At 42.0% G+C, this 17,381-nt stretch overlaps 1 protein-coding gene across 2 annotated transcripts in view; it reads right to left on the reverse strand.

Annotated features, from left to right (window-relative positions):
• Window positions 1–226: 226 nt before the first annotated feature.
• Window positions 227–17,381, reverse strand: part of LOC111265796 (ephrin-B1) — a 105,143-nt gene continuing 87,988 nt past the window's right edge. The window contains exons 2-6 of one of the 2 annotated variants that reach the window (XM_022842724.2): window positions 5,267–5,336; window positions 4,623–4,807; window positions 4,329–4,492; window positions 3,947–4,162; window positions 227–2,459 (exon numbers count right to left, since the gene is read on the reverse strand). In XM_022842724.2, the coding sequence (XP_022698459.1) occupies window positions 2,191–2,459; window positions 3,947–4,162; window positions 4,329–4,492; window positions 4,623–4,807; window positions 5,267–5,336 (904 nt within the window). In that variant the 3' untranslated portion in view covers window positions 227–2,190. The remainder of the gene's footprint in view (window positions 2,460–3,946; window positions 4,163–4,328; window positions 4,493–4,622; window positions 4,808–5,266; window positions 5,337–17,381) is intronic. The other variant, XM_022842731.2, reaches the window with a different exon arrangement.

The raw sequence follows: 17,381 nt of genomic DNA on the forward strand, positions 1-17,381 counted from the left end.
CTTGCAGTAATGATACTGCGTTTTGGGTAAGCATCGACACAATTGTTAGCGCACACTTCAGAGGCGTCTCTTCAATCCTTTAATTTACAAGGAAATCTAACTGAAATTTTGTCTTCCTTGGCAATTCACTCTCTGAAGTGACGATATGCGAGCTATCCGCTGTATTCTTCGTTCTTCCTTACCTAGATAGGGTTTTTTTCTATTCAGAAGTAAAGACAAGATGACATTAAAGCATTGCTGATCTTCTTATTTATTTAACTTATATTATCATTATAGGACATCGTCCGCAATTTCTTGATTATATTTACATTCGATAAGGTAAAGGACAATTGCACTCTTCCATCTAATCATCTTCTCCCCGTATTTTCTTCAATATGTCGATGTATGTATCTTTCGTCTCTATTTCAAACGATACCTCTCTGCCTTGTCCATACGAAACATGCATGTTATTTACATGATCATACAAACATTACTCATACCAGCTTCGCCTATATGTTTCAATATAAGTTATACAGCAGCCTGTTACAGCGTTGTTGTTATAAATAATTTACTATTACCCGGGAATGACTTTTACTTTTTATGTTATATACTGTACATTGTATTGGGGTGATACGATTGCCTGTCGAGTAGATAATAATTCACCATTTTCATTACTTTTAAATATAATAATATAAACAACATCGAATTTCAGACCTCAACAAATGAATAAATAGCACCATTTGTCTAGTCGGTAGGGGCAATCGTAAGGCTATTGTTATTGAAGAGACTGAAGCATTATTTAAAATGCCAAGGGTACATCGGTGAAGTCAGCCTTTTTTTGACGTTTTACAAGAAAGTTCACAGAGACAGCAGCAGCAGCAGCAACAACAGGCTTCCGATGCCCAACGTACGTAGATAATCAAAGGGTGGTCATTTTGTCAACGGCTATATTCAAGACTCTTGATCGTTTGTGCATCTTTAGGGCCGTCAAGCGTCTGCTAACCAGCTACATGATTATATTTGTTTAAACAATCGACAGACGCTATTTTACTTCTACAATATTTCTCTGTTACTACAAACAGCTTAGTAAAAGCATATCTCCTGCATATTGTACAGAAAAAAAAAAAAAAAAAAAAAAAAAACAATGTGCTAAACACCCCTCAACAAGCTTGCGTGATATTTACACATTATTCTATGTTTATGAGTAACAAAAAAAATCTCAACAAAAAAATGCACTTGATTTTCATAAAAAAATGTATCGTTCGCCTTAAGGGAACACAAACAATTTGTTCACCTGAGGACAATCTTTTTTTTTTTTAGATTGGAGATCTTTTTAAGTTGAAATGGCTGTGAAAAAGTAATTTACTACTTATTTCTATAAACACCAAAGAACTACTCTTCTAGTCTATTAGTATACCTCTATCTCATTCTCCATAGACCAGTATTTAGCCAAAAATCTTCTAACAGTGTAAACTTAATACACGGCATGAGTTGTCTGAGAGATATCTTCCGTAGATCTAATCACATTTGGCACAAATAGTGCGTAACGACGTGAAATAGTAATAATCATATTAACACTAGTAAAATTGCTAATTAAAAAAAATATTCATCTTTGCATTTGAAGCACGGAATCAGCGCCAGCCTCAGTATCCGTTCGGCCTTTTAACTTCTCCTAAAGCCAGTTTAACGTGCATTCAAGTTGAAGTACGCTACGTTCGGTTCGAGAGAAACCAAGCTCAATTTGACGCGATACATACAGGCAAAAATCACTTTTTGTTTGCTTTTCGCCAAAATGAAGCATGGATCCCATCATCGCCAACTGTTCTTTCTCTCTCGATGTTTTTACATATTATAGTGATTTGGCTGCATGTAGATCTGCGACGACGTCATCATACCTACTTCGCTGCTACTCAGGCCACCCTTATTGCTCAACATCGTTGCAGCCTGCAGCTGTTGTGTAGATGAATTGTTGTGGTTAATTGGCTGGGGACTGTAAGTGTTCCGGATGACGCTGGTCGCCTCCATTGGATGAGTCATCGTCGTCCCTACCGACGCGGGGCTGTGGCCGTTTTTGCTGAAGATGACCGTGTGCGCAGGGGGCATTGCGAGACCCGACCAACCCGACTGTACGAGTGGAGCGCCGGCCAGTGCTCCTCTCTGTGCTCCACTCTGATGATGCAGCTGCCGCCGTCGGTGGCGGCTTAGCAAACATCATCTAATGACAAATACTGTTGAGAGGGCAGCTGCAATACAGGCGACAATTACCAGCCAAATCAGATGGCTCTGATTGCATACAAAACACCAGGTCGACGAGGATAACCTGGTGCTGTTGGTGTCCATTGATGAAGATGATGAAGAGTGATTCGAAGGACCTCGCTGCTGCTGCTGCTGCTGCTGCTGCTGCAGGTCTGTTAGGACGTCCCCGTTTCGCCCGATACCGCTGCTGTCTGCTGACGGTGTGAAGATACGGCGTGTCGGAGCTGCATAATAAAAGAGTGAAATGTTATAGATGAGAACAAAAAATAAATGTGAAGACCGCTAAAATGTAAGCACGCACCGTTGCGAAAAGATCGCCTTACTCAAAGTAGACCAGCTTGATTATTCTTTTGGTATAATTGTTATTATTGCACACTGAGGACGTTCTCAAAAGCGAAATCGCAATTCTATGCACAATGGTTGTAACTAAAACAACTTCCCATCGACAGAAGAAAACTACGCTGTAAAGGCATTCAACTTTTATTTAAGAGATATTCCCCGTAACCTAGTATGCCAACCTTAAACGTTGATTAATGTCATGCACCTACCATGACACAAAAACGAAATGATGCCGCATGCATGCATGTATGTACAGTGCAGCATCCAGCACGCATGTACACAGAATACAACTGCTCGTTTCGTGCAAGAACTCTATGGTCATGGAAACCCACTCATACAATCCTTGCCCTCATAACATTGAACTTCACGTTACTTTGATGAACTATTATAAAGCACTTTGCATTATTTGCATAGATTTTTTTACTCTTGACTTATAAAATATAACTTATTTGAGAAGTGACTAGAACAGGAAAACTTGTGATCATACACCAACAAGTTACTCGAAGACTAGGTACGCCTAAAAGCTATATTCTGCTCAAGGCAATTACGTAGCCGCTATCATTAGTACTAGATAATGGTGTAATTATTATTGCTCATTTATACAGATAAGGGCCACGTTAGGGTGCGATAGTCTAACAGCCTGATGGGCATACGAAACTCTAACAACATGTGATTAGTCAATACTTTAAAAGTAACCACAGATATTTTTGTAAATTATATTATATCCTTATTATTTTGCATTTATCTTGTAAGGCGTAACATTTCGTCGGTTAAAGCGCCAAAAAAGCTTACGCTCAACGACGCCTTTGTTACAGAGTGTGTTACACAAAAATTAGTAATACTTGAAGTTTCAATCAAGTTCGTGTAAAAAGTATCGTTTTTATCTATTTGTGAAGGCCCCGCTTTGCCTTGGTCAGAGCCCTAACCAACAGGAACTTTTACCCGGGTCTTTTCCGATAGGAAGGTTCCAAAAAGGAAAGAATTCCATGAATAAATAGAAGAATCTTAAAAAATTCGTTCCCATCGAATCCAGCCAATTTCGATCTGCTAACGGACGAGAATGCGGTATTAGAGCAATTATCATAGCTGCTCAGATTGAGGTAGCGGTAGAATTGTCAAAAATGGGGAAATCTTCGAGAATGGTGGCTCACGCTCAGTGAGAGAATGCTCTGCAACGAGCTTTCTCTCACTGAGCGTGTTCTCTCTCTGAGAGGATTCTGTTTTTAAGCAGCTGAAACTGAATAGGTAAGAAAAGCACAAGTCGTCACAGCGGTGGTCGTTCATTGTAACGTATTGAAGTATTCACTTCATCCAAGACAGACATAGAACAAAAGCTGTTGAAAACATATACAAATAACAAGCAAAACATTACCAGTACCAGTATCACGATGAATACCATTGTAGCCAGCCGCTGCTTGAGCTCTATGGCGATCCACTCCAGTTGAAGGTATCCTTGAGACGTCCGTTGACGCCGATGGCAACCTCCGAAATGGCGTCCACTTTTCTGTGGTCTCTTCTACCCGCTCTGCCGAAAATCCATCGACGGTGGTGTTCGACTGCGACGCTGGTGGTGCACGATATGGGTCATCTGTAAGATGTTAGAGCGTAGACTGTACGTTTAGACCTACACCTAGATGCAATAAGCAAAGCCTAGTTTTACGAAAACTGAAATCTTGATTTTTATTCTTTTCCATTATATTGCATTGTAATATAGCCTACTTCTATATGAACAAATGCCTTCTACAAACACTAACCGTGAGGATCACAGCACACTTTAAAGATGAGCTTCATGTTATGCTCTCGGCAGGCACCACCGTGATCTTGATTAAGCCCTCCGGGACGTCCGCTTGATGTAGATATCAGATAATAATCGAAACCGGGTCGAAACTCATGTCCTCCCGGTTGAGGCGTGAACGATCTAAACACACGTTGACGATCAATAAACAGAAGAGGAACATGAAAAATGTTCACCCCATTGTAAACCCATAATAGTACCTAATATATGACGAATCTGTTCTCCAAGAACAACAGCAAAAAAAGACGCTTACCTGAATGTGATGGTATACTTCAACGCTTTTCCAGCGTTTCCATTGCATTTTGCCACGAGCCGCGATGCCGAACTCCCGAGAAGGGTACAGGTTTCGTACTCGTGCCGGGAAGCTAGATAGATAATATACGTTTCCATATCTCGAGGCGGTGTTCCCACCAAATACGACGGGCAAATTATATCCACCTACAGGGCCGCAATTTTAACAGTAAAAGAAAAACTAAGAAAAATGCTGCACATTTTTGCTTATCGTGAGCTGTATTAACTAGTAACAAAGGGCAAAACGTTTCGCTTTTCGAAGAAACGTAATTTTTTGAGCAAAGTTCGCCCTCAGATGTAAAAGCTTACGATCCATCGTTTAATAGGGAACAATTTAGACTATATAACCGAAATATATAGCAGTACGCAAGATGGACAAGCGAAAGTATACGCAGATACGTACATCTGACAGCTGCCTTCAGAAGTTCAGATCGCTGAATCTGTTCACCTCACTTTCGTATATGTCATGTACGTCATCTAGGGCAAGTATCTCTAATTAGGTTTCGTAGGAATATAAACTCTATAATAAAGGTGCAGGGTGCAGCTTAAAGCTGTCTTACATAGGTCGACACTATTATAGTGGCATAGCATTTGTGCAGTGCATACCTGATCGAAGTCGTACGCTTGATTTCCCCGATTAACGTCGATTATGTGATCCGTATTGTCGATTCGGAACCTGTAGAGTTGAGACAAAACAAAGACGCAATGAGAGCGAATACTGCCCAATTATACTCATTATTAAAAGCATTATAGCTACAGCATCTGTTTGAAGTAAGTAGCTTCCCCTTACGACTTCATTTAAAAGTCCTTCATTACTGCAACATAGCAACTTATGAAGCCATTAAACAAGACCACTGCACATAACTGTCATAATAGTCGAAAAGAGGCTCGATTTTAACTTCTCCCTTGGCTAGATAGACGACATCCATTACTAACACTGACCGTCCTATCTTATCTCACCTTTTTCGATTAACAGCCCCCCCCCCCCCTCGCCCTCGCCCTCGCCGCCGCTTCTGTAGTGCTCGTCCTAAACGCCTTTAAGAACTCCTAATCCTAATTTCTTTGTCCACCATATAGGCAATTCTGCTATATTGTTCCGACCAGCGGCGATCATAGCGCCCGCTAACGCAGCTAATCTTAACGTTTTGTTCCGTCGGCCTTCTCCTGTAACAGTCAACGCATGGATGGATCAATGCGTTACCTTGTACAGCTCTAAATTCAGCTCTTAGCTGGAGCAGCGATCGAATGAATTAAGTGAACTCAGCTACCAGCACTACTGATAAAGCCACAAAAACAACAGGCAGCGTCAAACTCGCGGTTAACCGCAAAAACCAATTAATGCGCCTCTGATGTCTTCTTATATGGCGATGATGATGGTCATGATTCGGAGCGGCAGTAGCTAACGTGATCAGCGATTCTGAACTAAATACATGTCATGGCCGCGACCAGTATTAACCACCACCGCCGACGCTGCTGCTGCTGCTGCCGCCAGCTCGTTTCCGTACGATTTTAAAAGTTCTATTTCCCAGCCGGCGGGTGTCGGACGATACGTGCTTGCTGTTCCGCTAAGCGCTTTCCCAGCGAATAACCGCGACGGAGCAAAGAGGCGGTTGTCTTGGAGAAAGTACGCAACAGCGTCGACGCGTCAACTCGCTGCGGACTCTGCCTCTTAATGCAGCACCTTGTCGCGCTAGAGTCGACCGGCACAGCGAAAAAGGAGGCCACATCACGAGTGTTGAAACACAGCCACTAACGGCAGCGGCACCAGCATCTGCACAGATTCCGCTTTTCGCACCATCCCCGTCCAGTTTCTTCCTTTGCTTTTCTCCTTTGAAGATGTTCCGCCAGCCATAATAGTCATACTGCTGGCGATGTTCTCTTTTGTTGTGTTGCCTAGACGCAAATGCTTCTGAAGGCAACGACGACAAAGAGGAAAGAATAGAAAGAACTAAAAGAAAGAGAAGGAAGAAGAGCAGACGAGAGGATAAACAGGCAATGGACCTAAGAATGCCGAGAAGAAAGATGGCGCTTGCTCCAGCCAGTGTGCGCTACAACTGAACACGGCCAAACGCTCCGAAACGAACCACAGGCAACATACGATAATCATACGACGCAGCGCCGCGAGCCGCTCAAGGGAACTCTAGCCGGCGCTCTTTGAAGCAAAAAATAAAAGAAAATAGAAAAGTAACCAGCGATTATGGACTGATTCGCTTTAAGCTTTGACCAATTCTTCTGTCGATCCACGACCACAACGTTGTGGGCGATGCCAGCATGTTCAAGACCGGTTTGGGTCGATAAGTGGGCAGCGGAGGCTTAAGTAGTAAAGCAGAGAATAATAGCATGGACATATAAATCTACTCGATCTAAAATTGGAGAAGTGGTTAAATGTATTTAGTACATATTCGTTCGGTAGCGTTCCCTCGAGGGGAAAAGTGATATAATGGAAATAAATAAGTCATACCGTCTCAGAACAATACGTGTCAGTAGGACTATGTCGTCTATTGGCGACAGCTTCAACTGCCCTTGACTACACGAGCGTCTGATGTGAAAATGAAGTGTCGATTCCGCTTGCGGTTTAATATAGGCGTTCTATAGTTGCTGTTGTAGAATTTAGAGAAATAACCGAAAAAGTTAGATAATATTGTAGAAGCTTAGAAGGGTCAGAGTCAACTAGAGAGAATGCCTGCAGAGGAGGCCTAGCACTAGGACACAGAAAGAAAATGCACCTGGTGCTCTCGCGTAAAAAACAGCAAACGCTTGGTGTGCAGCAGACTCAAAAACACATAACAGAAGACGCCATAATTCCGTATATTATAATGTAGGATGCGCACGTTTGACCGGCTCAGTTTCAGAGTTTCATCAAAACAACCATTATCACGGTGTCGTGGCACATATAAAGGATATGAAAAATTCGCCAGACCCTGTTGTTGAAGCAAGGAAAAATCAATATTCTAAAGACGGTAACAGGCATCCATAATCATAGCCATAATAACAAGCAAGCATCATAGCGATGAGAAAACATCAGGATGCCGCGCTTCTCCGCAGGCGTAATCGTCAACCACAAGAAGCTCATATATCCAAAAAATGGGTAAAACTCACACATAGAAAACTCATTCAAGCTCTCTTAGATCAAAGGACTTGACCGCGCTAAACTGTTATGTCGGACGCAGACGCCAGTACGTAGCGCTGTAAAAACACGCTCGATCCGAATTTTTCTGAAGGTCCACCATATTAATAACAGCAGAATATTTGTGAATACGTTAAATATTCAGTGGTATAGTAAACGAATCTGTAATAGATCGATGATCTGTTCAGTCTGTTCTGTTCAGAGAACTCTATCGATGAAAATCGATTTGCGGAAACGTCCCAACAGATTAATCCTAAATAAGTGAAGGTTTTCAGATTAGAACCCAGTAGACGACCCAAAAACAAATGAAACGCTATTAAGACGATGTACCAACGCACGTGGGCGTTGTGATCAAATAAAAAAAAAAACACCAGAGTCGTAGTAAACCGGAGAATACATTAAGCAAAGCTACATTTCTCGAATCAAACAAACAATAAGATTAGGCATTTCGAGAAACGGTGCTTTAACGAAAATATTGTCCGGAATTCGACGATACAACAATGAACGAAGTACGTTTGCATGTTCTTAAGAGTAAGGCTATTTTAAGATCGTATCAACCCTACTTGGTAACTAACCGATACGGCACCTAACTGTAAACAACCCGATCTGGGTATTGTTACCGTTTTCACAAATGAAACATATACATATCTCATTCGTACAAGCTTTGACGTATGCTCATAGAAATGCTGCTTAGGCCACCGTGGAAGGTACAATGCGAGGAATGCCATAATATGTCAAAACGAGGCGCGATATAAATGATCTGCCTTGTTAACAGCCTCGTTACAGAGCGAGCAGCGGCCCAGTCTTCAAAAGTCGTTTATTGGTTCGCTTGTAAAGACTGAAAGCTTTTTAGAGCCGGTCCTGCGATGGTCGCCGTGTCGTGCCTTTATGTCTAGCTCGACGCGTAAAGTCTTTCGTAACTCGGCCCCGACAGACGCATGGAATGCCATGTAAGATTTCAGTGTAGTACATAGTAGCATCACGCACCAGCCCACCAACTGACAGGTTTTAAGAAGTCGACTTCGGCGTCATGTTTAACAATCAGCTCTATAAAAATTTCAGACACTTATCTTTAGCCATTATCGACGTTTTATAGGCAAATGAGTGATAGTTCTCGCAACAGAAGAGCGAATTACCGTTTGATAATTCATTGGATGAATTTGACTATGTCACACTGGCAGCACGTTCAAAGGGCTTGCCAGGGAGGGCATTAATCCCTGCCGCTGTTGCTAACAGATGTTATAAAAAAAATGCAATAAATATTTGATAAACTCGCGTTCTGCATAAGTTGTGCATAGGAGTAAACATGCCACAGAACAGGATTAACCTCGTGTATACTATGCTTGCAATTGTTTAGCGACAGAAGGTCTGCTAATAAAACGATACCACATTAAATTCCCTACTTGCTTCTCGTCCTTAAACGTGGCGCGATCAGACCGACCGATTAACGCTGGTATCCTGTCACTATGTGTGCTATGCACGGTTATCACACACTGCCGGATTTGCTAGCGGCAGGCGCTACTTTTGCTTTGCTTCGAAGTTACAATATCCACCACCGCTCCCACGACTACTACCATCTGGAGACACGCGTGAGCTCGCATTAAGAGCAACGGCAGCAGCACGACGTGCCCGCGTCAATAGTGCTGCCGGTAGCATTAGCGTCTTCTCTCTAACAACTACGCACGCGTAGTAGGCCGCGGCCTGTCTTGACTCGCGATTGCGTCGTCGTCATCGCGCCCGTCCTAGTCAACCTTAGTCAACAAAGCGCAGACAACCTGTGTTGTTAGCAACCAATGAACGCCTATAGCTTAAGCTTTCCGGCACACGCCGGACGACCCGAACTGGCTTTCTGTTTGTCTGTCTATCTGTCGACCGGCCGATCGGTTTGCTGCTTGCCGCCATCAGACCGTAAGGACAAGGGATAGCGATGAGCGAGACAGTTTCTACCTGCACAGAGAGAAAGGCGGTACAACATTCTTTTACCACTACAATCTGCCGCTGGTGGTGGTATGTTTCTCTCAGGAAAAGCGTCTCTGTCCTGCGTTAAAAGAACGAACGTGACGCATACACCACAACGAAAGGGGAAAACGACAGAGGGCTTTAGGGGACGAAAATCCTTAAACGCGATTGCATGGATGTATAGACGTGGATCGAACGTAGGGAGTCACGTCAAGAAGGTATTCGCTGCGAGACAAGTACCACTTGACAGCAGCAAAAGCTAGAACTATTTGAAGTGATGTTTTTGTTGTGGTGAATCCTCTGTGCAACTGTAACAGGGCAGAAGGTACTGTAGAAATACATCGTCTAACAACGAATCGCTGGGCAGCATCGTTTCGCATTATGTCACCCTTGCTGCGAATCCTTAGGTAACAAACGAGAAAAAGGATCTTGGGCGAAGCTGCTTTTCGACATTTGACGTCAATAGAGACTTGTCAATAGGACTTGGCAGGACACAGAGTCAAAGACAGTTGTCTACTGGCAAGTAAGCACTAAGTGTTATCATAGATGGTTACGTTATGAGATAGGCCCAGTGAATTAAAAAACCGCATGAAAACTGAGCTGAAAGCTTTGCAAGGAAGTGAACGACTTCTAGAAAGGCCGTAAGGTACAATAATGAGAGTCCTATTTTCTGATGAAACAACTACAGCGTATTCATAAGCTCTGGGCATATGTCTCTTTTCGTTGCGGAAACGGCGTATTTTTGGTTCCTTTAGATGATTACATTTAATACATAGCCATCCGTTTCAGAGCACGCTTTCTTTCGAATAGACAAACAATGACGCAAAAATATTAGCACGTAGTAAGAAGAATATACAATGAACGACAAATGTCTAAGTAATATAGGACCATAGACGTGTATCATCGGACAACAGGGCAGAAGTTAAGAACTAGCCAGCTAGATAAAGACGTTTCTTTTGAGTACGCCTGGGTTACGAACGTTGCTGGTTAATCAGCGCTAATTGTTATCGCCGGTTTAGCGCAAAAGCAAATATCGCGATAGTTAGAGTTAATAAAAACTTCTTTAGATTAGTGTAGAGTCCAAGCGATATATGAAAGCGATTTACATATATTCATTTTAATAGAGCGTTACAATTACTCTGTGGCGTAAAAAAAGTACAAATTATTTAACTAAGTTGCGAAAATAATTAACCCGTTAGATGGATATGCGTGCGTATGTGTTTAACTTTCATAAACTATTAAGGTAGATATCCGTAAGAATTTACTGGACTTGAAGGGCTTGAGAAGGACATGAAGAGGTGTTAGTATTTTCGGCTGCATCAGCTGCCTTCTTCCATCGTCAATATTGTCGTCTTTTTGTTTCGCGCGTCTGTGATTCGCGAACGTGACAATCTTTTCAGCAGTTAGATGTGACTCCGGGTGGGCGTGCCAGCTCATCGTTCCCTTGTAGAGCTCTGACAACGAGGTGCAACTACGCATGATGAAGCAATTCAAGTGCAACCAAGAAGTATACAGAAATATTAATAACAAGTACCACTCACTAATATAATAAAAATAATAAAATTAAGCTTCACTATTTTTAGAAGCCGTTTAGCCTGTGCAGATGTGCACGACTAGCGTGCCATTATCACCGCAACTTCTATTATTATTACAATATTTTTGTGAAATTTCACACAAACTAGCGGCACCTGTGTATAGTTGTCAGCTGAGACAGACTAGACAAAATGTTCTTATCAATTCTGCTGCTATGGATAAAGACACCTACTCACGACAGGCTCTATTACGGCACTTTAAGCGATCCCATCCCCCCCCCCCATACCAGCCGGGGGTTGGGGGGCGGTGGTGGTGGTGGTGGTGGTGGTGGTGGTGGTGGTGGTGGTGGTGGTGGGGTGATAATGGCGATCTGAACGAATGATGGAAGCGTAATAATAGAGCCCAATACGATCCCCTACGACTCCTCTAAAGTCGTGAACCACTATTGTGTTATTATCATCATCATCGTCGTCTCTAATATTATTACAGTACTGTGATGTTATTACAAGGTAACGGGTATTTCAGGAGAATGCCATTTTTTTTTTTATTTCGTTTGATTACGCCACGCACTGGGTCAAGGTGGGACAGGTCGAGCTCCAGGAACGTCTGTCTGAGCTCTGCAATTAATACCATCGTAGTTATAACGATACACCTACACTTTATCTAGATGCTTTGTATAATAGCCTATAATTGATGTATCCTATAATAGCTACGTTGTGAGTGAAGACGCTAGATATAAAATTAGTTTTGCTGGGTCCCCCACGCCATTGTAGACTAGGATAAGACTATAATCGACCTTAATCGATCCTCGATTCGCGATGCAAAGACGAGCTGCATCCATTAGTTTCCAGTCAGTAAAGTTCGTTCTGCGCAACTTAAGTTACGTATAATCAAGTGTAGCAGATCATCTTTAAAAATCTAGAAACTTTATCGACATCGACTGAGGTACGGAGACATTAAATATGCTTGAAGCTCGAGCTCCGGCAGAGATATATGGCTCTGCCAGTTTTTCCTCAGTGAATCGCCCGCAGCACAGGACCTTGTATGATACTGGCCTGATAGAACCTTTGTGTGATGACGTCCTGTGTAATATGTTCTTCATTAGAACCGGTTCCTTATATAGTACATTAGGCTCTGGGAGCGTATCGCATTTAGCACACATTCATTATTCAGCGCTCACTCACATTTTTACGTCCCTATAATTTGAATTAGTATGCAAAATATAGCTTCTCGGCTACACAACATAATTATAATTACTTGATCAGTGGTGCTGCCGTGGTTTGAACAAGATGTCTTGAGCGTATCTTCACCAGCGGCATCGTGTTATGTATGTGATAACATCAACTGATGGAGCCTTTAGGGTCTCTAATATCTTCTTCGACGGCTTCGTCTTCAGCCTTTCTGATCATTAGCGAAAAATAATCATGGTCACCATTAATTACTTACTGATATTGTCAATCGATGAGAATCAATGATATAATCTTGGAAAATTATTACTCTAGAAAAAAAAAAATAGAAATTACAGTGAAATATCATCGTCCGTAATTCACAGAACACTTTGGACGTGTTCTATTTTTCGTCTATATTTCTGCCTATACTCTATGCGGGATATCAGCAATCGTACTACAGTTTGTAACACCGTTTACCCGATCAGCATTGGATTTATATAGAAAATTTTTACTTGACCAACTATACACTTCGCACATCTTACTGACAAAAAAAAATCCTTCAAACTTAATACATAGACGTAAACGGTTTGGAGGATTACAATGCAACACCTACATTGACTCAAGTATCGATCAATTATAGATAATAATAATAGAGATAAGCAGTCGGTATAGGGACGCGTTTATCAGTATTAGATCGGTTAATTTGGAATGGACGATAACGATTAATAATGGATTCAAATACTAAACCTGGGGAAATTGGTCGCCAATTTATCTAACCTCTCTCTATATTCTTTTCAGTTTATCGATGCTGCTGATATTTTAGCCATCGTTGAGCTTTCTTAGCAAAAATAGGCAGATACTTGGATGCGTTCGTCTGTTCGGTTTATTCTATAGACGAGTGGAAAAAACAAGACGCATAAACGGGACTGGTCACTGTACCCGATTCCGAACTTCGCTACTGCATTCGGTGGCGAAGATGGCAATTTTTTTTTCTGCTAACAAGCTGCTGTGTAGTTGGAAAGTCTTACTTATTAAAGCGTTGTTTTCAATTGCTAGACTTGATCAGTGAACGCAGAAAGCCTAGATCCAGAAACTACTATCTTCCTTTTCTCAAATGTGAAAAGATTTTATTTGTCAAGCTGATATTTTTTTTATTACTATCGATAGCAGGCCTTCAGTCGTTCTGATGCTTACCAACTGGACGAAACCAAAGCAGGGAAGTCAATATTGATCGGTATATTCGTCGTATCATGGAGTAAATTAAATAACAATAATAATAATAATCAGCGTCACGATCTATGCATAATAACTAGATCAGACCAGTGATGCAATTGCCTTGTGGTCACCTTACTCTCAGAACTAGAAAGGTAGCCGCTCTTCATCCACCGATCACCATCATATAGCGAATGTATTAATAAATGAAGTTCTGCAACGATGCTGACAACTCTCCTTCCCGATTGCCGGTATCTATCTACCTTGCGCCTCACGATAGTGATCAGTAACAAAAGCTGCTGTGTACGTCGTACGATTCCGATGCCGGCAGCGATCGGATAACGTATGTAGATCCTGCACTAGTCAGCCAGAAGTGTGACAAAGTAATGGAAAATGCTTTTGGTAGCCTAGTTGCAGTTAGAACGTTCCTACTGATGGTCGTAGTGGTAATAAATAATAGAGAAAATAAAAAAGAGGATAAAAATCCAATATCATTCAATAACGACAGCTGTATCAAGGACCTCAAACGTGGCGATCTTCGCCACCGTAAGAGCTACAGGCAAAGCTGGCGCAGAATTCTGTGATTCTATGAACTCCTCCGAAGTGACGGATATGGTAGCTTGTAAATTGATTTTCTCAGAATATCGTAAAGTAGCAAAGGGGCACAGCCAACTCCGCTTCTACCTACAACTCGTACGTTTAGCCACCGAGCCATTATATATGCATAACGAAAAGAGTGGGACGCCATTACTCTTTCTCGGATCCGCCTAAAGCGCTCGTGTGTCCTATCCGGTATATTCAAAAGGCCGCCAAAAAGGCTACATTAGTAATACTGCTTTATTATAGAAATATGATTGGTAATATGTTCTTCTATTAGTTAGTTACATATAGTAATAATGATTACACAACGACGGCTTGAAAAAGATCATCGGGCAGAGAAAGTGTTCATCATTTATGTCAGCTAGCATTGACTTCTCATAGAGCCGTTTGCGGTTAGACTTCTTCGATTACTACTCCGCTTCAATTTGTTATCCTTGATTTGGTTACCTCCAGTCCGTCGCGGACGATCTTCTAGATCACATTTACTCACACAGAACTATCGAGCCGGAAAGAAGCGATCTATTATAAAAAAAAGAAAATACTGACATTTTTACACAGTGGGATCGGGCAAACTGTCGAGATGTTACGGGTCAACGTAACCGCCATTGTCGCACTGGCGTAGCGACATCTATAGGAGAACAGTCATTTAGCGCATCAATGTTTAAGTCAAAAAAAACATACAACAGAATATAACTAAATATTAATACCATTGCAAATGACACAAAAAAAAAAGTTTTATATATTGCTTTTGACAGGACAGATGTGTCCTTGTTAAGGCAATGTATTATATGCTCTATATACCGCAAATCATTTGGTGACCACTAGGGGAGTCGTACATTTTGTTGTACATTCAATTAGTACGCTGGCAGATGGGACTTCTTCATCACCTATACTAAACTGGTTATCCAGCTGACTCTCAATTACTTCAATAATTCTTCTAATAGAGTTTTTACTGTTACAGAATATTTTATAGAATTTTTAGTTCAAGTACTAGGCTGTGCCTACGGTGCATTGGTCAACCCCTTTTGTCAATGGAACAACAATTAATTTACGCTGTATCGCGGTTGTGCATCGAACTCTTAAATACAATCGAGCTGGTTCCCAATGAGGAACCGTCAAGGTGTTTTCGAACAACAGCCATGTCTAACGCCTACGAGCAGTCAGCTGCTACCCCAACAATGGTACTGAGTCTGATCATGTCTGACCACACTTGATCACATACTGCTGCCACATACACGCACCCCACAGACGCAGAATGCGCTGATTTATATCTATTAGAACCTCGCCATTGAACATATTGCTCGTACGCGCACACACATAAACAATGTCTATAATAACTATACTCAATCCCGGTTAATAGTAACTACAGTAACCCTGTTTTAGCCATTAATTAGCCAGCTCGTAGGGTTCTTCTCGTCGTTTTTTCTGTTCAGTACAGCGTCTTTATTTGGGTACTATAATATTGACGCTATTTACGTCCAAGTATATAATTATTATTATGGTCATCATTAACATCTGTGTCATTAAATATCTATATAATTGATTTTCTCTTGTGTGTGCTTCCTAAATAGGGGTGCAAATCGGATAGTACTGGTTGGAGCTTGGCCGATCTTCGTCTTCATCGATGCCACCTCATCAGTCTGTATTTATATACACGCAGGTTTCACTCGTCAACGGTTCCTGGTGCCACTCCTCTCGGAATACGTTTACCGCCCCCTAATAATGGAGCGCGTAATGTGTTTCTAATAACTGGCATTTGCTTATTGTGATGTTACATGTGTCAGCTCTTGTGTATTTGTGAACGTGTGCACGACGCTGTGACGTTCAGTGTTATTAACACTGATGACCAACGTTAAAGCGGAGAGGGGGCTGGCGCCACAATGGCGCCAGGTAAGATAGTAATAGGTGTGATTAAGCACAGTGGTCAGCGACCGCCACCGCAAATGAGCTATCGAATAACGTCAATTTTTCGCAATGTCTACGACCGAGAACAACGCCATTTACATGAAGTCTGCTTAATGCATAACGGAAAAAAACGACCCTCGACTGTTGGAAGAGATCACACGGACAGACACTTTCAGGCGTCGATTGGCCTACAACAACGATCGGACCATAATAGCAAGCTAAGTATCATTAGATTTTGTGCGTCACCATCTATTGAATCAGCTATTCGACAACAATTTCCAGTTAGGAAGATCGTGGGGGGTGGGGTGGGGTGGGGTGACAGTGAACGAAAGAGAGGAGAATTGGCCCACTAAGGAATATCTATGCCGATGCCGCCACCATGGTCATGAGATGCTGGTCAACCGTTAATAATTATTGTAACTTTCGCTATATAAATAGTATGTGCTACTTCATCACTACTATGATGGTCCTCGTCTCGGGGGCCGAAAACCCCGGTGAGGAAAGGCGGCCGGAATTCGAGGACGGCGGATCTCGTTTATTTGCAAATAGAACAATAGTTCGTTTCTTAGCTTGTTAGCTCGTTAGCTTGCAGTACTATCGAAGCACATTTCAATAGATTAATTCAAATATAACCTACCTATAACCAATCGATATATAACAGTAGCACTCGGAATACGTTCAACAGAGGAAAAACGAAAAGGAAACTGGGAAAAATAAGGTCCAATCCATCAATAGTGATCACAGGCACGATCATGGCGGTTAACGAGACGCGGCCGGCGCCTCGTCGGCCGAAACCCGCCTTCATTTTCTATGTCGAAGCGCCCGCTCAATAATATATCAAATGTATCATACGTACAGTTACGGTAGTGAGCAGACGATGACAATGAACTGTCGGAATTAATCGCCAAACGTATTTCGGCCTATTTCATTTATGGATACACTGGCAACAGTGTCCTTGCAACGGTCGGCGCTCCGATTATCCGCTCTAGGACTAGCGTCCGTTCCCGCTCAATTGCTTTAGCTTTGACGTACCGTCTAGTGTGCCTGAGCTAAGGACGTCGTCTACCGCATGTACGTGCATACAATACAATACAAGCGCAGATGCAAGTCGCTTATCCAAGAGAACAACATGACGGCTACACATAGCAAAGGTCAATCAGAATAAGAAACTAGTATATGGAAATACTGGCTGTTCTTAGCTTTGCTATGTTCTTCA

The sequence above is a fragment of the Varroa jacobsoni genome, unplaced genomic scaffold (genome assembly GCF_002532875.2).
Source record: "Varroa jacobsoni isolate VJ856 unplaced genomic scaffold, vjacob_1.0 scaffold_109, whole genome shotgun sequence".
Lineage (NCBI taxonomy): Eukaryota > Metazoa > Arthropoda > Arachnida > Mesostigmata > Varroidae > Varroa > Varroa jacobsoni.